The sequence below is a fragment of the Telmatherina bonti genome, assembly GCF_933228915.1.
Source record: "Telmatherina bonti genome assembly, chromosome: 6".
NCBI lineage: Eukaryota > Metazoa > Chordata > Actinopteri > Atheriniformes > Telmatherinidae > Telmatherina > Telmatherina bonti.
This window is the reverse complement of record NC_136624.1, coordinates 28706941-28728724: the sequence shown is the minus strand read 5'-3', so window position 1 is coordinate 28728724 and position 21784 is coordinate 28706941. Positions and strand designations below refer to the sequence as shown.

General features: G+C 38.4%; 1 protein-coding gene across 1 annotated transcript in view; it reads right to left on the bottom strand.

Moving 5' to 3' along the window:
* The window catches only part of uba7 (ubiquitin-like modifier activating enzyme 7), a gene marked incomplete at its 5' end in the record, with an annotated part of 35671 nt that overhangs the window by 8805 nt on the left and 5082 nt on the right, over positions 1-21784 (bottom strand). Inside the window, 10 exons of the mRNA XM_079241938.1 lie at positions 11612-11803; positions 12809-12901; positions 14243-14325; positions 14404-14605; positions 15419-15493; positions 18435-18645; positions 19950-20014; positions 20665-20861; positions 20971-21136; positions 21578-21733. Coding sequence (XP_079098064.1) covers positions 11612-11803; positions 12809-12901; positions 14243-14325; positions 14404-14605; positions 15419-15493; positions 18435-18645; positions 19950-20014; positions 20665-20861; positions 20971-21136; positions 21578-21733 — 1440 coding nt within the window. The remainder of the gene's footprint in view (positions 1-11611; positions 11804-12808; positions 12902-14242; positions 14326-14403; positions 14606-15418; positions 15494-18434; positions 18646-19949; positions 20015-20664; positions 20862-20970; positions 21137-21577; positions 21734-21784) is intronic.

The window sequence follows — 21784 nt, the reverse complement described above, 5'->3', positions numbered from 1 at the left end:
CATCCTTACAGGTTGGCCATATTGAATGTGCACCACGGTTGATTTATCTACTGAATGCAAAAGGACAATATCAAAGAAAGAATGGGAAAATAAAGAGCGAAAGTGAAAGAGCAAGAGAGAAGACAAGAGTCCACATCGGACTAACTTTTGAGACATGTAGCCAAAGTTCAGCAGTGCTTCTGAAATGCAGCCAAATTTCCAATAAAGCTGCTCTCGTTCACTCATCTGTTTGTTTCCTTAAAAAAATCTAAAGCTGACTAAAAAGCAGCACATGAACAATTATCATTGCAATCCACTTATAAAGGTATTTAATCTCACAAATACATTATGTAAGTGACTTCAAGACAATGCCTGTACAGTGATTTCAGCTATACTCGCACAAACAATGTTTGCAAACAGAAATTTTGATGCAACACAAAAAATCTTGAACAGTCCATTGAGGCTCACCATTAGACATCATTACCACCCTGTACTTATATAGTTGGAGAACGAAGGTGGGCCACCTACATAGCCAGGACAACTCAGCTGAGAATGTAAATTTACTGTCAGTCTGGATCCAACAGTTTCTCAATAAAAATGAATAATTTAATTATCCAATTAAAAGGTTGGAAAGGCTAACAGAATACAGCATTGCTAAATTGTGTTTGGATCTTAGGACATTAGAAGCTTCTCAATGGCAAACACAAAATATGACCTGGTGCATATGATAACATGAACAACTGATTGGTATAAGTCCAAAAATAGATCCATGTGCTGCAGATATAAATGTGAGAATGGGAAAGGCAATGCAGCCAGAGTAAGTTCAGCAAATGAACTTGACAACAGGCAGCAAAAAGAGGAAGAAAACAAGTGCAATAAAACAATACTAAGTGGTCACTTTGCATGGATCATTGCAAAGGAAATGAAGTTTTAATGCTCTGTTCAAAGTGTGTATTTTAAACGTGCCTTTTAAAACAATAGAGGAGTTTTTAAAACAGGAAGCTGATAGTTCCAGTCTACTATTAAAAAAAAGATGTCTTTGCAGAGGCATGTTTCCATCTCAGCTTCATTATCTAGCCAGAATTCCAGCAGTGGAAACGTTTTTACAACCCGCGGTTTGCTAGAGGCCTGTTTCATCAAAGGCAACTATTTTCATCTGGAGGGCTTCAAAGTGAGTTTAAGAAGAGGCATATGGAGGATCTGTGTGGTCGCTTTAGATCATATTTTTATCTTAATCTCTTTAAGTCTCTCTTACCTTTTCATTCTGCAGACATTGTGGAAGCTTAAGACCTTATGTCACAGATAAGTAGTCAAATGAGCCAGAAAATCAAGCCACAGATTATTGTGGCTGACTACTGCATTTGTTTTAGAAATGAAGAAAAGGCATGTATACACCAACAGTGTTGCAGGCATACTGAAGTAATAACTCCTGAAAAAGAGAGCAGTTCATGTGGTCAAGTATTAGAAAAAAAAAAGTTCATTAGCACTACTTTAAAGTCTTTCATACCCCTTCCCTGAAATATGCAACTACTAGCTATGCAGCTTTGATTCCTAACAACTAAAAACACTGAAAACTAAGCACACTAAGTGCAAGCACTACATTCCATTAGGGTGTATCTCAAAGGAGTGCAAACAGGCAACTGCAGGCACCACATGCTCACCATTTGTTATATTACAGTATCCCACTAAAGTCTGTTTGGTTGAGGCATTCAGCAAATGTGGAGTAGAACTGCATACTGACATGTACATGCATTTGTGCAGAACAACGCAAATGATAATGACATGAATTTTTGCAGGTTTTACACAATCACTTCATCTAACTGAAGTAAAAGTGTCTAATCAATTTCCTCTTTTTTTGTTTTGACTTCACCATCCAGTACATGCGTCACATCAACAGCACAGAGCCAGTGATGCTTCAAAGCGGCACTGCCATAACGTCAGCAGAAGCTACCTCAAGCTCTAAGCTGCAGATCTGGTTTTCTTCTAATAATCTATTTTTAACCATCATCATTGAAACTAAAACAAAAAAAAAAACCACTAATTTACTACAAAAAATATACATACAAATGAAAAAAATATTGATACAGAATATTTTCTTGACTCATTATAAATCAGTTGTATCAGCAATAGTGCTTTTTTTTAAGAGAAGCAAAATCATGAAGACCAAATAATCAAATCTTGTAGAAATATGAAAAAAAAAAAATGTTTTGATATAGATTTAGCAGGAGTTTACCTACATCTTCAGCAACACAGCTGTTTATGTTTTCCTGTTGAGCCCTTTCTCTCTGACAATGGGACATCAGCATAGTCATGTAAAATGTGCCTTTTGTTCACTTGGCAGTGTCAGCTGCTACTTGATCACTATTGATCACCAATCTCTTTGGACTGCCATGAAGAACCAGATGGCTGAGACCTCCAACTGTTACTCAGTCCTCTGCAATCCATAAAAAAAAATCCCTAAAACTTTAAAGGGTATCAGTGTTCTTACAAAGTGCATGCGACAGACTCAAGATAATCAGTGGTAAAATGAAGAGCATGCCTTGAAAGGTAACTTGTGTGCTGTCGCAGGGTGGAGGAGGAGCAGGAGTGGCAGCTCAGAAGTACACAGACACTTGTCAGGAGAGCGCAGACTTTAACACACAGGCTAAAAGCAGCCAGTTGCTTCTGAAAGGCTTTCATTGACGTGTAAAACAGCAAACAGCATCTCAATGTGATTGTCTTTCAAATGAGAAGATAACAGCACTCCACCTGACTGAAAATGACCTCGGGCAGAAGCACTGAGTCAATAAAACCCTGACAAATGGGCCGGTGATATGAACGAGCCTGCAGAGTCAGAGGGCAAATGTTCTCAGTTAAAAAGCTATACATTAAAATAAACGTTATACTGATGCCTTCTCATTTATATCTAATTGAGATTAATCAGCTTTTTTTTTTTTTTTTTATATCAGCCCTTTGAAATATGATTGTAATTAAATATTAACATACACAAGATTTATTTATACATGCAGCGTAGAGTATAGATTTATGGCTGGAACACAAATATGTTCAGGCTCTGCGTCAGTCCTTCTGTCTACTAGACACGCGGTAACATCATTTTCTCAATAGGAGTGGTAAAAATGCAGTGGTAAACTGATTTTCACAATAAGCACCATCCTCTACAGACCTCTGTTTCTGCATTTCTCCTTCAGGACAATATTTTTTAAGTTTTATGCCTGAAGGACTTATTGATAGTATCCCAAACTGTTTACATGTTGATTCCCAGATCTTTGGAGGACATCTTGTAGATTTTAGGTTTCATAAAGGATTCAACTTTTTCACAACATTTTTCCGGTGCTGATTAAAAAAACCATAGATGTTTCATTCATATTTAGAAATATTACTTGAGCATCCATTTCCTACTTAAGATATTCCAACTTTTAGAAAGATTTTCAGTGCATGTAGCATTTATTTTTGTTTTATAATACTCAAATGGGACAAAGCTTTCTGTATGCAACAACGATTTACAGCTCTGAGCTCTAAATCAGTGCATCCTTTTAATTTGCAGCATTGATCTGATCATTAGTAATCAAGGGTCAACCTCTTTAGGAACTTGATGTGATGGTATGTGGAATTTGCAATTTTTCCATGTGTTAGCCAGCAGAACCAGTTATTGACAGGTAGGTCAATATGATGTCCAGTTCTAGTCAGTGACTAATGAGCTACAAGCTGTTTTGATTTTGGAAATAATCCAAGGCTAGGACATATGAAACTGTCATGTGGCTCGCAATGTGAATTTAAAGCATATATTGCTCAATAAAGGGAAATGAAAATGATTTTGCATGGCACTAAAGTGGTAGTATCTTAGCTGAACCAGACAGGATGAACTGAGCAGGCAACTTGTAGGGACATGTAGTAACACAGGTGTTCTTTGGTTGAGGTAATAGTAGCAAAGGGAACAACTTTGAAAGGCAAAAGTAATATTGTATAGAAGTCCGGTGTACAGTGTTTACTTAAAACTCCTATGAAATCTGTCATAATCCCCAAACTGAACATGCCTGTTTGCTGTTAACTGCAGGTGACTAATCAAAGAACTTCACATAACTCCACTTCAAAAAGAGTATTTAGTTTTTGAAGCATGGCAAAATTTTCCAGCTGCAACTTCCAAATGAGGAAAAGCAGAGTGGAAGGCAAAGTAGCTGGGATTTTCAAATATTTAAGATTTCCATTTTGCTTTGGGTAGATTGAAAGCCTCCCTGCCCATTTACATATCTTGATACGTCTTAGCATTCTTGCATACTGGCCTGCCATATCCCTCCACACTCTACACACAGCCTGGCTATGTTGACTCTATCCAAATGGTGTTGACAGCTACATAGTTTCCATGTTATGAGGCCGTAAATTTGAATGTTTAGTCCTGAGTAAAAAGTGACAACAACATGCTAATATATTATGCTTGTTTGGAGTAATTACAGGATATCAAAGTTAAATTGGAAATGTGCAACTTTTCTCATATAGTTTAAGTGTCCCTACCTAAGAATTAACGTTTTTTAGCGATGCTCACAGCTCACCTGTGGCAGTGACAATGTTATTCCATCAGTATGATCAGTTTTTGTTTTTTTTAACACTAATGAACTTTGATGCAAGAAAGAAGGTACAGAGAAGCAAACATCAACTACAAAAACAGAAAGATGAGATGCATTGCCCAGAACAGCAAAATCTCTTCAAAAAGTTAGACGGCATAAATACAGCAATGCAGCTAATGACCATGAAACCAGTCTCCTGCCACCATTCATGCTTCGCTGAGCTTTCAACAGGGATAATGACAGATTATATGAGAAGCTTGGCAAATAATGTGACAAACAATAAGTGATGCAAAGACATGAGTGGCCACGTTTACATGAATTTTCCATGTAATCTTCAATTTAAACAAGATGGGGAATACTTTAAATTCAGATTATTTAAGTCTGAAGTCATTTAAATACATATAGACTGGTTTACACTGTGATCCAGCTGAAGGGCAGCTAAAAAAGTATAGGGCTAAAAGTCACTCTGCTGCGTGTCTCATGCAACTGGATTAAATATGTATGAGGAGAGGAGATAAAAATCAAGGGATGATTTGAAAGAGTGACTGAACCAAACACCTCCAGTCGGATAAGCATATATAGGTTAGTAGTATCCTGTCTGGTGGCAAACAAATAAACAGTCTGTCTACAGACATAATATTGCTATTGATGACACAAAAGGAAAGCCGAGGACCATCAGTTACACAACAATGGAGTGTAAAACAACATTTGACTTAACAGCATGAGGGCAGCCGACAATACCAACAAATAAAGCGTGGCCAACAACAGAAGGCACAAGCCATACACACTGATCACAGATTACTCATTATCCCGTAAAACATTATTCATGTCTTGGTCTTGAGTTTCAAACAGAACAATGCACTCAGTACACCTCTGGGAATCCAGTGGGCCTTGGATCATATTCACCCCGTTTCTTTACTGGCACAGACCAGGCAAGCCTATAGATTTAACCACGTCACCCTCTCCTTTTGTTGTTCTCCTTCTCTCCTTAAGCCATTCCCTGTTATTTGTAAGACAGATGTGCAACCTGCAATTATCCAAATACCCACCTCATAAACTAACTGATGCTCGTATTCGATGTACACATGCACAACAAGATATTACCTGCAAATCTAAACACACCATAGTTTCTTCCCATTTTTATAAATACACATAAAGGAAACGAGCATTGAAAGAAAATGAATTTAAAAAAGACTAAAGTAAAAAAAAACCTACAATCCCTGCCTTATCCTTGTGTCCAACATCACATGGCGCTCTCTTGGAAATCTGGTTTCAATACACTGCTTCCTGTGAAGGCAGGAAATAGCAGTCTTTTATGCAGGCAATTAACAAAGAAGCAGTGTGCACACTGACCTACAAGTGACTTTCCCCAGATCAACAGCATTGCTTCCAACACTGCTAATGCAATTAGAGAGTGAGAGAGTAAGCTGGGGAAGAGGGGCACCAAGGGAGCATGAAAGGGCACGGAGGTGGTGCAGAAAGTGTGTGTACATGCATGAAAAAGGGAGTATTCTGTGGCACACAACCAACACACAACACCAGACTCATTGCAAAAAAAGTAAAACAGTTGCACAGCGTTTAGGCAAGCTGATGCAGGGATGGAAGCTTGACTAATTTAATACCCAGCTGACAGAAGTCTTCATTTCTTCTGGCCTCAGGTGATGTTTCTGCATTTTAGTGAAGCTGCAGCTCAGTTACTGCTGCAGGAGTGCAGCACTCAATCTTTTCTGCTCTTGAAATATCCTTTAATGTCTTGTGGGGTTTTGTTTTTTCCAGTAACATGGCTTTCAGAATCCACACCATACTTAATAGGTTTCTACTTTTAAATACACTCCCCTCCAAAAGTATTATAACAATTTCTTCTTTTTTGCTGTAGACTGGAAACATTTGCGTTTGACATCAAAACATGAATATGAGACAGAAGCTAAACATTTCAGCTTTCATTTCCAGGTGTTTACAGCTGTATCTGATGCACAAATTCGGAGACAGAATTATTTGTAAGACACAAAATTCTTAGGTAAGCAAAAGTATTGGAACAGAGATTTAAACCAGTTTGGAAGCAAGGCTCTGTTTCCACCACGTTTCCACGCAAAACGTTTTCCACTGTGTATTTGAAGGGGAAAAAAGCATTTACACAACAGAGGAATCACAATCATATCCGCGCAGGGGAAACCGCAAATATGACCAGAAACAATGCAGTGCATATGCCAGGCCTCTAGTGCAAAAAACATGCATCTGCACAAACATTTGCACACTGTTTCTGAGGGTTAAACAGGGGTCTGAGTGTGCCAGTGCAAGATGATGTAGAAGACGTCACCATCGCCAAAAGATTCTAAGTCTAGTTTACACAGACAGGATGTTGCAAGAATATTTTAGTCTGGAAACAGTTGTCAAATCTTTGTGGCTCTTTTCCACCCAAAACTCTCAAACCATGTAAACAAGAGGCCAAAACACAACAAAATGCTTCTGTTTTACTGTGCTGTAATGAAAACTTAATATCTAGTTGCAAAGCCTTTGTTAGCAGTGCATGATTTCAGCCTTTGGCTCAGTGACATCAGCAATTTTTTGCATTCTTTTTTTGAGATGCTTTTCCAGGCTTTCACTGCAGTCTCTTTCAGCTGTTGTTTGTTTTGGAGAGCTAATCCCTCCAGCCTCTTCTTCAGCAGGTAAAACCCATGCTTTATGCGATTTGCTGCAGACTAAATGCTTCCACTTTTTGCTCCTGATGAACTCCTGTGTTGATTTGACTACGTGTTCGGGGTCATTATCCTTCTGCATCATGATGGATCTTCCAGTCCGTTTGGCTGCATTTTTCTTAAATTGGTAGGACTTTCAAGACTTCTCTAGACATTATGTGTAACATCATCAATAAAGATTAATGATGCCATCCCAGAAGAATCCATGCAAAGTTTCCATGTGTTTCACAGATGAACTTGTATGGTTAGGATCATAAGCAGATCTTTTCTCTCCAAACTTAAGCATTTGTTAAAGGTTTATCTTCACCTCATAAGTCCATAAAACATTTCCCAGAATGCTAAATGCTTGTCCCTGTACTTTATGGCAAATTCCATTGTGACTTTCCTGTTCTTCTGGCTCATGAGTGGTTAGCATCTTCTGGTGTAACCTCTGTACTATTGTTCATGAGGTTACACCAGAGCTTTTCCAAAGTTTTTATTTAAAAGGTCTCACAATGTTTCTGTCACCAACAGCTCACATTTTCCTCAGTCTCCACATCTGTCTGTTTTGTAGCACACCAATGGTTTCTTTCTTCTTCAGGACATTCCAGATAGTTGCACTGACTATGGCCAGTGTTTGTGCAATGGCTCTGAATGATTTTCCATCCCCAAAAATGAAATCTTTGTTTTGCTTACTGCACTCTGAAAATGGTGAATAAGGCTCTCAAATGATTCACAAGTGTTTCAGAGTTTGTATACAACAAGCATATGTAGGTATTCCACAGACATGTGGGTGGCGACATTCAGCCTAGCTGAGCGCAATAAAATCCTGCAAACACTATCAGCACGCAGACTAGCTAGCTGTCAAAACTTTGGACAGTTAACTGCTTCATGCATTCATGGGTTTATTCTGAAATTTTCCAGAGCAGCCTATGAAAACCAGCAGAATCAGCAACTCTGCTTAGTCTGATTGAGACTTCAATTCTTACACGGAGCCTCTTTTAAAAAATAACTTAAGAATGTCATGTCCATGTTTAACGCTCAACAAACACTGTAGTGCAGGGAGGTCTTAATGAGTAAGGCAGTGATTATACAGTATCTAATGTTTTATTCATGTAAAAATCAGGATTTGGGAAACTTTTGATAGAAACTTATTCTATCCGTTCTGCTCAAGTTTTAAATGTTTCATATGTATGTTGAACATATGTATAATGAACGAATGTTTCATTTTTTTAAAACAGTTCTCAACACAATAAACAGTAGAGATATGGCACAAAAGGCTTCAGCTTTTACAATGACGTTTGAGCCAAAAAAGTTCTCCTGCTAACACCCGGGTTCATATTTCATGCCCATGTTTTCAAAAGGATTTCTTCTCTCTGAACTCAAGAATTTCTAATTAGAGTTCAGGTCTTGGTTCCTTTAACAGGGAAAGAAAAAGAATACAAGAAAGAAAACTGTGTACCCCATTGCAGTGTATTGAGCAGGCAAGGCCAACCTTGTGTTTGTTTACAAATGTTTTACCATGATACAGTGGAGAGAAACAGATGGACAGCATGGAGAACTTTCTATTTTGGGAAACAGCTGCTTAAAAGAAAAAAAAAAAAAAAATCTAATTATGGATGTTATAAAGACGGTGAAAGAACGAGTTTTTAAGTGAACTACATTACATGGAGATAGAGGAATAAGAACACGTAACAATAGAAATAATCAAATTTCCAAAGCCTTACATCACAGCAGTTCCAAACATTTTTCTTTCTTTAGTTTTTTTTTCCTTTGAGAGCCCAGGTTACACAGTGGTGACTGGAAAATATCTGGCACTTTGATGTGGTACACTTCATGTTGGGCAAAACTGGGTGGGCCACCAGTATAACCAGTGAGAGCTGAGTGTTGATACTTGATATTAATGAACTGAGACTGATCTCATGAGTGGGGAAGACGAAAGTAAGCTGAGCTCTTGATATTGCATGTCTGATCAGTGATATTTAACAGCTGCACGTCTGCAGTTGCTTCCAAAGCCGCCAGCTGAAACCCCCTCTAAACTTAGTCTAGATAGATATGAGTCTTCAAGACGGGGCATTCTTTTTCACCTTCTGGCTTTTTTCTGGGTTTTCAAATATTTCATACTTGTAGTTTATATTTTAGCACATCATTGATTAGTAGTAACGTCTACATTACAGAGCTAAAAAAAATGCTTAAAGGATTTAGAAGTGTAAACATTAAGTTATCTCTGAAACTGGTGACATAACGTCTAGACCAAAAGTCAGACACACACGGTGTTCAGATTATTGGAACAGACAAGGGTTTAGATTTTAAATATCAATACATATCAGCCAGGAAGCCTCAAAAGCCAGACTTTGGCCCGTGATTGGAATGTGACAGCATGTACACTGCATATTATGGAAATGTGTTGTACAACAGTGGACATACGAGTTTAAAACCCGTGCTGATATGTTGGTAGTTAGGATTTTTAACGTGAATACATTACAGTCTGGAAAGTGTGTTCATTAAAAAGCTCTAGCGATGCGGCAGCATAGATTGTAAAAAAAAAAAAAAATTATCTTACTGCAAACTGAACCTACTTCTTGTTGGATTTGTGACCTAGATGAGGTTCTCCTAACAGGTTAATTGGGATTAACTGACAATTTAATCAAGAATGATGTTTAATTTCTGAGCAATAGGTTCATTTACACTAAATTGGACAATAAAATGTACTCGTACAGAGTCCACATAGAGTATCTTTAAAGGTAGGATACCTATAGGCATCTATTTTTTGACAGTTTTCAGTCAGATCCACCCATAGACTATTTAAAGGTGGGTGCCTAAAGGTCCAGCGCCACAGAGTTAGCATGCACCCTAAAGGTCTTCTTATACTAATAGACTGCAATAGAATCTATTTCTGACAATAAACCTCAGATTGGTTCATTTTTACCATAAGACATTCATTATAGTGCCATTTGCTATAATTTTATCATTATGTATGTCGATCCTCAAACATTTGTGTTTGAGGAGGGGATTGGTTTGACTGACATGCCTTGGAGCCAGTGGGAGTGACTTTAAAAATACTCTTAAATGGCCCGAGAGGTCCACTTAATGTCCACCGAGTCTAAAATACAAGGTGGATTAGATAAATTGAATGTTTAAGTGTGTGACACATCTCACCTCACTGCCGTGTTGGACTGGAATGATCACGCTATACTGACACACAGAGCAGCCAAACAATTAAGAGAGCTTGATTGGAATTTCATCCAAATTAGTTATTATGATATTTGTCTGTATTTTAATTTGCGCATGGAAATTAAACCATTGTGAAACAGTTAGAGCTGAACACACTACTGCTGTGAGTCAAATGTGCTCCTGCTCACAGTGCATACTGTAGTTGAAGCAAGCATGAATATTTGAGTTTATAGGTTGTGCTCATTAACATCGAAATAATGTAATGATTTTTTTCCAGAAGGAAATAATGGGGGTTTGTAGAAACATGAAAATATTAACAGACAAGAGTTGTCATAAGACTTGTGTGTTTTTGCATTTAAGGAGGAGGGCAAAGCTGTCTGTGCATTCATGGCTGCAGTTTCTGCAGAGGCTAAATTTTTCCCCGTAACCAAAGATGAAACCAAATCTATACTGTCTCAGAACCCTTGTCACTGCACCATCAAGTTACGACACAGTGACCCCACTTGTTGACACCCAGTGACCTTTGCCTGTCAGAGGTTCAGTGCCCCAAGAGGGAAAGCTGGAGAGTTGGGCGCTACATATCCAGTTTCCCTCAAAGGTTAGTTACAGAAACAATCAGCAGGAACCGTAACAATGGCTGCAAAAGTAACTGTAGGGATCTGAATGATGACCAATATTTAAGTCTTATCGACAGTAATTTAGTATTTATTTACTGAATCTCTTTAAAAAACTTGTTATAACATTAAACGTTATGGTATATTTGACCTTAAGATGACTGTCTTTAAAAGAATAAGATCTTTTCTTCTTTTGTTGATTTACAGACGCCTTAAACTCACTTAATTTGTCCAAACACAGAGGCAAGTCTGGCTCTGTTTGGGCCTTTCATGCACTGAAATATCCTAAGGATTATACTGAGCCAGCTAAAAGACCAGGCTTACAGGCAAGAGACTGACAGTAGTGGGCTCTTATCATGAGAGCACTCATTCATGACTTAATGCTCTCCACCCAAAGAAGGGAAGACATAAATTTACAACAGTCAACAGATTTATCCTCAAGGTACACAGGTTTGAATTATGAATGTGTATACACCATGGGTCTGTCCGACTTTATAAAGTGCTTCACTCAGGCCATATGAGAATGAATTCTATATAGATCTCCATCCATGAACCCCCCACAGTCACTAACTGAGACCAGCTACGCTTGTAAAAAGCCACTACTCACCTCAAAGTCCTGAGGACGGCTTGGCTGGGACAGGACAAAGTACTGTACAGCCAGGTTGAGGTAAGCTGTGCGGTAGGAGCTGATCTTCTTGTGACTCTGAATGAGTTTAAACAGCTCCAGGCACATCAGACCCGCCACTGCGGCTGTTGTGGTGGCTATGGCGGGGATAATCCTTCCAGCGATGCGCTTACTCTGAAAAGGAGATAATGGGACGTTCACTTTTAAACATTAATGCAGGTCATGTTTAGCAGACTTGAAAATCAATTTCCTTAAACACCAGTAAATACTCCTGTTATAAGGATGAGTGTGTTTTAAACATACATATTTAACATTATTTATTCATTTTTGTACCACTTAGTCAAATTCAGGGACGGGGGAAGCTGGAGCCTATCACAGCAATTAGCAGGTGAGAGGCAGGGTACAACACAGATGGAGTTTACATTCAGTCCTCAGGAAAGTTTAGAGAAACAAATTAAGCAACCATGGACAGTGGGACGAAGTCAGAGTTCCCAGAGAGAAGCCACACAAACATGGGGAGTCCACTCAAACCTCCCCCCAACAAGGGCTCGAACCAGTGACCTTCTTGCTGTCCGGCTGTGGCACTAACCATCACACCACGGTGTGGTTGTTCAGCACAACAGATTTGCTTTTATTGTGTGTGATGTGATGTGCTTGTTAAATAACATTTTGTGTATGGGGTTAACTGGTGACTCAGATTGAAATTATTCCCCAACGAGATGCAACATGTGGAAAATGTCTCTCTGATTACACAGGGCCAGCTCTCCTTTGTCTCCTGTCACTTAGAGGTCCCCCCCGCCTCCATCTGTCTTGGCGATGTGTTTCTGCAGCAGCGGCTTTATACAAGGTCTGGCTCAGGTGTCACCTCTCAGGCGACAGGCAAAGTGCTGTGATTAGTTCTTCTTCAGGAACAATAGGCGAGGAGGCTGTTTCTGTGGCTCTGGGGCAGGTGTGTGAAGCACCAACTAAAAAAAATGACCCCAGAGGAAGGAGAGAAGTCGTTCTACTTTTTTTCCCCCTCCATTCACCTGTACCACCCCTCAATTTAGCTTAATTTGTCGGACTTTCCTGTAAATGCTGCGCTGTTCTCAAATACTTTTTTTCTTTTCGACTAAGTGTATGATGCTTAATGATAATAAGATAAATAATAATAAGGAAATAAGAAATTAAAATGCTGACCTGATGGCGATCAGCCGCAGGGATGTCATAGATCTCTGCTCGCAGGTTAGATGCAGCAACAATGTAGTCCATGTGGAAGTTGCTGTCATCATCCTGCAACAGATGCAACAGTAAACATATGTTTGTTGTTCATGTTTAACAGTTCAAAGCTGAACATAAAGGAGTAATCTCAAACTTTACACATAATGTGTGCATTTCATCAAAAACAAATGCAGTCTGTGACCAAGAGAGACTAAAATTCGTCTCATGAGGATTTAAAACGGCCCATTTAGGATCAAGTATGTGATACTGTCAGTACCACAGGGAGCACATCACATCATTTGTGCCAATGTGTCCCCAATGATGCAATGCCCTCCTTGAGCTTTGCCTGCTTTGTAGTTGTGTCACTGTGGTCACCGTGTCAGAATGCAGAGAAAATCAGATTTCTCTTATGATCGACACATCCAGTGAGGTCATGCCTCTGCTAGTGTGGCTCTACAAAAGCTTGAAGGATGATTGTCACCCTGGGATGGCTTCAGGGGTTGTGAGGAAGCTTCAAGCTGGCAACCTGATGCCTCTGAAGTCCTCCTACACACATTCCATGTATCTACAGCATGACCAGGGCACGCAGGGATAAAAATGAGGGAAGAGAGTTTGGAATCTGGTTTTTATTCATGACATTTAATATGTACCTAACTTACCTCATCCACCTTCGTTACTGTCACCACTGACTCACTGTTAGATTTGCCACTGTTAGATCTGTGACTTATGTATATATATATACATATATATATATATATATATATATATATATATATATATTTAAGGTTGAGTAAGAAATTGATTTTTATCACTATTTCAAGTTTTATTTTGGGCAAAATTTTCAAGTTTATGATTAGATATATATTCATTTTTTTATCTTGCAAAATCCTTATTACCTTTAGAGTAGTGATAATTAAAAACAACCAAAAGTGCTTTTTTATTAAATTATTTTATTTATATCTCAGCCACCTGAAGAGAGCTGCACAGTGGAGGTGTTATTATCGTCTTCAGAGCTCAGAGTCTTTTTAATAGACTTTTAAAAAACTTCAACCAAGTCATAGTAGATGTTGGGTGATGCACTTAAGACAAAAAAACAACTTGCATAGAATACCAGTCAAGTTAACTGATCCAGCTGTACTGTGTGCAACTCCTGAAAACAGTAAATGCATTAATAAAGTATCAAAATTTGCTCCAATGTGTGAAACATAATACAATCTAGGTCTGTTTCAAGGAAGCATCGAGGTTTGCCAAAGATTCAGGCCAAAGAGAACATGCAGATTAAATTAAAAAAAAAAAAACACATCCTGAAAGAACCGTATAAGTACAGCTCCCTGCTAAGCCTCAGTTGCCACTCTGTCACCATCTGCAGCATTTACAGTTTGCACTGGAGACAACATTGTGCTGCTGCCCTACCTTCTCAAAATCGATGGGGCACATCTGAGCTGAGCTCCTCAATGAGGACAACTTTCCTTTCAACTCCTCGAGTTGGGCTTTTTCTGTGGCAAAAACAGTGAAGATGTCAGAAGAGATGAACGGATAGAAACATAAAATAAAAGCAACTTTAACAAACTCACCGTTGTCATCACTCTCCTTTTTCCTGTCCTTCTCTAGCTCCTCGTCAGTGGTGTGAATTTTCACAGATGACTTAGGTGTAAAAGATGGTACTTTGACCCTCGCTAAGATTTCTCTTATAGAGTTCCTGTCTGTTGTCCCTTTGACACCATAGATGTGCCCATACAGGTTAGCTGCTGCCACCACATAGTCCATATGGATAACCTAAGACCAAGAATAAAGTAGTCTGTATATATTAGCATGAAAATAAGCAAACAATAACAGAAATACATTCAATGTGCCAAATAAAGATATCTTTGATACAGAATTAATCCAATATTGAGTCCTTACAATGAATTCATTTTAAGTATGAAAACATAGAAAGATTTATAAGGATCAACCAACACAACACACACGTGTGCATATATTGTATAACGTGCTGGTCAGCACTGCCTAATGTACAGCAGCATCCTACTTTACTACTTTACTGCAACAGTTTACTATTTTGCTCTGAGTTCAGCCTGCAGTTGTACAGAAAGGGAGATATAATTTAACACCCAATACCTATCTAGCTATCAATCCATATTCTATACCCACTTTATCGAATACAGGGTCACAGAGACTGGAGCCTATACCCAGCATGTACTAGGTGGCAGGCAGGGAACACTAATCCATGGGTGGCTAGTCCATGATAGACAATCAATATCCATTTAGTTGCATTTCTATTGTTTCACTTTTCTCTCAGGATACCATTTTATTGTCAGATTATACGTTAGCTGTAATACAAGTCAGCACATTGGCCATTGAGTATGCAATTGTGTGTTTAGATCAGGTCATTTTGTGTATTTTACTGTCCATCTGCAGTGCAGATAAGAATCATTAGATGGTCAGAGAGAGGAGGATCCACTATCTGACCAGATAAAGAAGGAATGTAAGCAGCTATCTTAAATTCTTCTAAAGTATTTATCTGTCATTCACATCCACTGGTTGTATTCCAGTATTGACACTGCATGATGCACGGTGCCAGAGACTACTCACATTGTTAGGGTCAAAGGTCAGAGGATGAGGGCATCTTTTGGTTCCGGACCAGAAGGGTAGACCATTACTGGTCACCTTAGGAGAAGCAAATGAAAACCCGTTTATCACAATAGTCAACAGCTGGGAAGTCATTGCAAATCTTATTTCATTAAATGTCTTGATAAAAAAAATAAATAAATAAAGTCAAAACACAGGATAATGGACATGACAACTACAGTCAGATCTCTCTTCCATACCTGAGTAATATGTCTTATATTCACATGTCATTCAGTAGCATAAATACATGAATGACATCTCAGTTCCAACAACTAGCCAGCAAGCCACATGTATCAGTAAACAACCTGATAAATCTTCACTTAGGCCTTCAGAGCCAGCGGGATGACAATCTTCCCGGGGTACAAACAGACTAGTATTGTTATCAGCCACGTGTTGACCACACAATTTGTATGTGTGATAAAGGAACAAAGAGTGCAACAACTTTGATGTTGCCAAATGGTCCATATATGGAGAAAGAGTGTCCTTCTGGTGTTTCCAGTTTTCACTGCAGGGGTGCTTTCAACAGCAGCCAAAAGGCATCAGCATCTTTAGCCCTTTTCAGAATCAGGCTTCAGATGCAAATGGTGCAGAATGGGACAGGGACTAATGGTATAAAAAGCAGGACAACACCATATAATAGTGTTTTTAGGCTTTGATTTTACATTTTGTGATTTATTACATGATAATGAATAGTGTCTGTTGTTTTTCTTCATCAATCTATTATTTTGTTTAATATGTAAAACATAAAACAATGAAGTTATAAAAAGACTTAGAAAAATGGAGTAAGCAAGCCTTTCTATAGAAGGCTGCAGATTTTTCAGGAAATTTTAGTCAGTATTTAAGAAATAATCTCCTGTTTAGTAGTGTGAATCCTTTACAGAATTTTTAATTCTCATGCAGTAAAATAGTTGTGTATGGAGAGAGATTATAGGGGTAATATGTGATGGAGCGTCTGAATTTCTCTCTGAGATATGCAATGGGAATGCTGGACAGTCTATGAATACAAAGTAGAGAGAGTGTTTGTTAGATCCCATGCAGATGTATTCCTCAACAATTTGAGAACTGAAATCTTCCCTCTGTTGCCATGAACCTTGCTGAATACCACGTACAAACTATTGCATCTCAGTGGATTGATTTACAGCTGAAGCAAATTTATAACTTAATGTATATCAAACCTGTATTGACCCTGTTTTGTATTATTTATCAGAGCCCCAGTAGCTGCTGTCAATGAACAGCCACTATTCCTCCTGGGATCTCCACACCTTATTACATAATTAACTTAAAATACATACATAGAAACACCGAACAACAACCCAAACACCAAACACAAAAACACTTGCTCAAGTTCAAACATTACAACACCATGGCATTATATTTACATTCCACTTTTTATGTTAAGAAATTATCGTATTCCATTGTCCTCAACATAAATGTTACACAAAAGGACCACAACAATATCATTTTTGCATTTTTTTAAACCTCACCATATTTTTTTCTGAAATTAAAAAAAATTAGGTCACATATTCCATGTCACCATTGCCCCGTAATTTACCGTCTTCTGTTTTAGATTAGTTCTGCATAATGGTACCAAAAAAATCAACCTACTGACATCTGCCTTGTAAAGTCATCATGTATGTCTGGGAAAAATAACAGTCTTCTATGCAGTATTTCTGGCGTTTTGGTCATAACTACTTTTTAAATTAAATCAGTGAACATTGCATCCTACTTTCTACACTTAACCATGACAGACGATGATTCATTAAACTAACACTAGTCCGATAAGGACATTGCAGAATTAATCTTGCAGCTTTGTTCTGAGCTGCCTGCAACCTATCTAGGTTGCGCTTTGTTGTACTAGAGCAAATCACAGAACAATAGTCTAAATATGACAAAACTAGTGCTTGAACAACTAATTCAATTAGATGAGTAGATATGAATTTCCTGCAATATTTCTGTCCGCTATTGTCACTGTGATTATATGTCTGTTTTATGCCTGTTACACATAAAAATATCTGAAAACCATAAAAGCAAAGTTAGAAAAAAAGTGCACTTAAGTGTGTTTTGGCTAAACTACTTGGTCCCACTTGTCAATGCCTTTTTTTAACTGATGCATCGCCACACTTGCTTATCTGTGACGGTTGCCACCCAGCAAAGTAGCAGTTACATGAGGTGTGTGTGTTTTTATCTGTGATACACGTTACCGTTTTTCTTTTTTTTTTTTCTTCAGGTTAGCTTTTGACAGATAACTGCAGTCAGCTGCCCTATCACAGTTCCTCAGAAAGTTTGTGGTCACAAGCAAGTTTCCAAGAGAACAATGAAACTTCACCTCTTGTATCGATACAAACAGAAGTTAGAAAGAAAAAAAAAAGAGAACTGACGCAATAACTGTCACAGGGTTTTTGGTTTGTGTTCTTCAGGCAAGACAATGAAACTCATAAACATAAAATAAAGAGTTGCAAAAGGAATTCAGCATGATTTTATAAAGATTTATGCAGATGTGAACGGGGAAAAAAACAAGTCAGAGGAATTTTCATAACCATGCAGGACATTTAGTGATAGTATAAAATGCTATGCTAGAAAAGGACTAGGGTTAGTGAGGGTCTGTTTGGGTAGACACTGATCCATGACACCCCCACCCCAAACCCTCCAGGGTGACATCACTCTGTGTCTACATGCTTCAATAGATTACAAACCCTCAGACTCTCAAAAGATATTTATCAGCAGTAGCTTTCAGACAAATAATAGTTTTCTCTGAATCAGGATAAATATGCTGCAGTGTTCCATGCAGCAACATGAATAATGCGTGGTGCAACACCAGCTGATGTTTCTTGAGCATTAATACCTTACTGCAGCGTTTTATTGGTGAGTATACAACTATATAACACACAACAGCGCCCCTCTGTGTCCATAAACGTGAATTACACTTTAATGATATTTGGTTGAAGTGGGATTTGTTTTTCTATCCTTGTGTGATTTTTACCTGTCCAGGGGGGAAACAGTGCAGGAGCTGACAGATATCATTGTTAAAGAGCGTCTCCCACTTGCATCGTGCCCAGCTGACGCAGTCCTCCCAGTTTTTTGGACGTTTTCCTCCGGATTCCACGCCCTGCAGGCTGCTCCACACCCCTTCAAGAATCTCCAGGGCTTCGGTGTCTCCATTGGTTAGGGTCCGTTCTACAAAGCCTGGCTCTCTGGAGAAAACAGACCCACAACTCATTTCAATTTAATTTAATGACAACAGTGCATACAATACCAGCAGTGCAAAGAATGAGTGCCAAGTAAAAGGTACAAAGGTATATGTGTATATATTGTGAATCTAATGCCCAGAATTAAAGCTTTGACTTGCGACAGTGTTTGGCTGCAATTAGATTAAGTGAGGTACATTTGACGTGGAAAACAAAAATAAGGAAGATCCTGCTATTGCAACAAGCACAGGAAAGAATGACTAAAAGTTTTTTTGCCTGTTGGAGAGTACCCTTGTCAGTGATTCAAGAGGGGATTTCTTTGACCTTTAGCTTTTGACTCTCAGACAGGGGAAGTCTGTGTTTAGATAGCTTGTTCCATGCTGGCTGGTATTTCTCCAAACCATCTTACATGACATGGCTAACTCTTACACCATTTACTTGCACCAGCTCACTGCTGTGCATTTTGGGAAAAAAACAAACAAACAAACAGATTCTGCCTTCTCTGCATGTAGTTACATGTAAACAGGTTGAAACAGGAACATTTGGGGCGTTATTCAGCGGGGAGCTACACGGGTGGGACAAAACACAATCTGACTGTTCCTTTCCATGACCTCATTTATCATGACTTAAAATTTGCTGCAATGGGACATGTAAATGACTGGCCTCATGAAAAGTACAGAAACTTTATTTTCATTTCCAAAAGAATGGTGTAAAAAAGGCCAAACATCATGCTGGGCTAAATCGCAGTTTATTGTCTAGAAAGACACATTACAATGATGGGATATCATGTTAAAACTTGCCAAAACCAACAGAGGGACATTTTGAAACATGGCTGGATTAGTAAGGCTTCAAGACTTGAAGCTTAAAGTTTGCTACTGTTTTGTTCAAGAAACTGTCACAGAGTATTTACTAAATTATGATTAGGTAAATGTTATAAAAAAACTAAACCTTACAAGCACAAACAAGTATTCTCTGGAAATACACTGTAATTTTTAAGCATTTATATTATTCTTCTAAACCAGAAAGCTGCCTAATTAGCTGAGACCATGTCAGAGCTGCAGTACATAATATACAGGGTACAGACCTGGCAGCTCACATTGTTTACACAGTTGTCACTCATGGTTTCCTGCTAAAGGCAAACAACATGTTTCTGTTGTTAATAAACCCAAATAACAAACTTGAACTACTAAATTAGTTTGCTGGAATGCCTTGCAAAAATGAAAAATATTCTGAACATTGTCTCCCTTGCTGGCGTCAGCTTCAGCTGTGGTGGTGAAGTTAGATGACAGAAGGATGATATCATATCTTACCTCAAAAACAGATTCACATTTTCAGGTGTTTGTTTAAACAGTCCTTCAAACTGGTCTCTGGCCCACTGAAAAAATGACAAGTTAGCTTAGTATAAAGAGAAGATAGAAAATGGAGACTTTCTGTGTCAGCAAACACTCATATATTTCTTATGATCTAACGCAGCTTTTTTTTTTTTTATATATAGCTGTTTGTTTGCTCTGTCTGAAATGACCACAGATTCACATTTGCTCAATTTAAGCAGCAATGAATAGTTTTCTCCCAGTTAGACAAGCGGATACACTGAAGGTTAATTCTGGTGATGTTACCAGTAAGTTTTTGTGTAACGGCACTTAGTATCATTTGACGGCTTTCGGAGGAATTAGCACACAATCTGAATCATCAAAGTTCTTGCCAGATCAGTATTAAATAATTAGCTAAGATCAGCATGATGTTGTAAACTTATATTTAAAGAAAGGAATGGCTAATGTTAATGTTTGTTAAATTACCTCAAAATACTGAGAAGAAGTTGTCATTTAGGTACTGCTGTTTGACAATGGACCAAATGTTCTTCAAAATATAGCATTTTAAGCATTAAATCAATTAAACTAAGTAAAATTTATGGACCTTCTGTGTGAAAATTAGTTCAATTTTTTTAACCATTTGCATCACATATTTTCAATCTTCCCATTTTCATAAGGATGAACACAAAGCTAACGGTACCGGTAGGTTTTGTACCTGCAAAGTGTGCTCAATCCTGTGGGGGAAGTTCTTGAGAGTGCACAGTGGGATGGCATTAGTGGAACGAGATTTAGGCTGACCATAAGACTCAGTCAGGTGAGGCACTACCACCAGAGTATGCCCCTTACTTCCTAAGGTTCCTCCCTCCAGCAGTGACTTCTGGTGTTGAACACAGCGTCCATCCAGATAAACCCCTGGGCAACAAAAATAAAAAAGGTTTGAATGTTTTCTATAAGAATTTGATTTTTATCTAGAAATGAAGGACTAATTTCACAATGGTGATGAAAAATCCAGCGTCCTCACTGGCGTCCACATTATCAAGGGCTGCAGCCACTCCATCGAGACCCATGAAGAAGTTGTAGTCATACACTCCCTCACTGTCAGCATCCAAACGGTTCTGATGAGCAGTGATTTTGATCTGTGGGTTCATCTCACGGACGGCCTTGGCTGCAATCTCCGACTTGGGTTTCTATTTATGGAAAAATTGAGCAAATGATGTCTGAGATGATGAATGTGAGTGCATCAGGAAAAAAAAAAGGGAAATCATAAGTGTAGGGTAAGGAAAGAACAAAATATGTATATTTAAATTTGTAGAATGACTTTTTTAATGAAGCTATATAAAAGAAAACAGTTATCAACAGAGAAGGCATCATATAGCTGAAGATTTGAGTCGTCATACCGACCAGCTGCAGCTAACCATGTAACATAAGTTGTTCATGCTCTCTTAGCTGTTGATTTAAAAGAAAATGAACCATCTGAGACACTTCAAATAAACAAGTGGTGTAACCTGGTAGTTACATGTAATTTGACAGAAACTTCCTCAGGCTGTCACAAAATCTTCACCTCATGCCATCCCAACAACTCTGACTGTTCCACAGACTGTCATAAGGTGTCCTGTGTGGTTCCTCACCCCAATATCCTGAGATCTGAACAGGAATTGGCGGTTCAGGTTGGATCTTTCTATGAAGTCCATGTCCGTCACAGTGATGTGGCCCTCTTCTCCTGCACCAAGCCCAATGAGGGCAAAGTTTTTAAGAAGCTCACAGCCAATAGCACCTGCTCCAACCTTGTAAAAAGATAAGAACAACTACTAAATGCACATAGTTTTATATTTTAT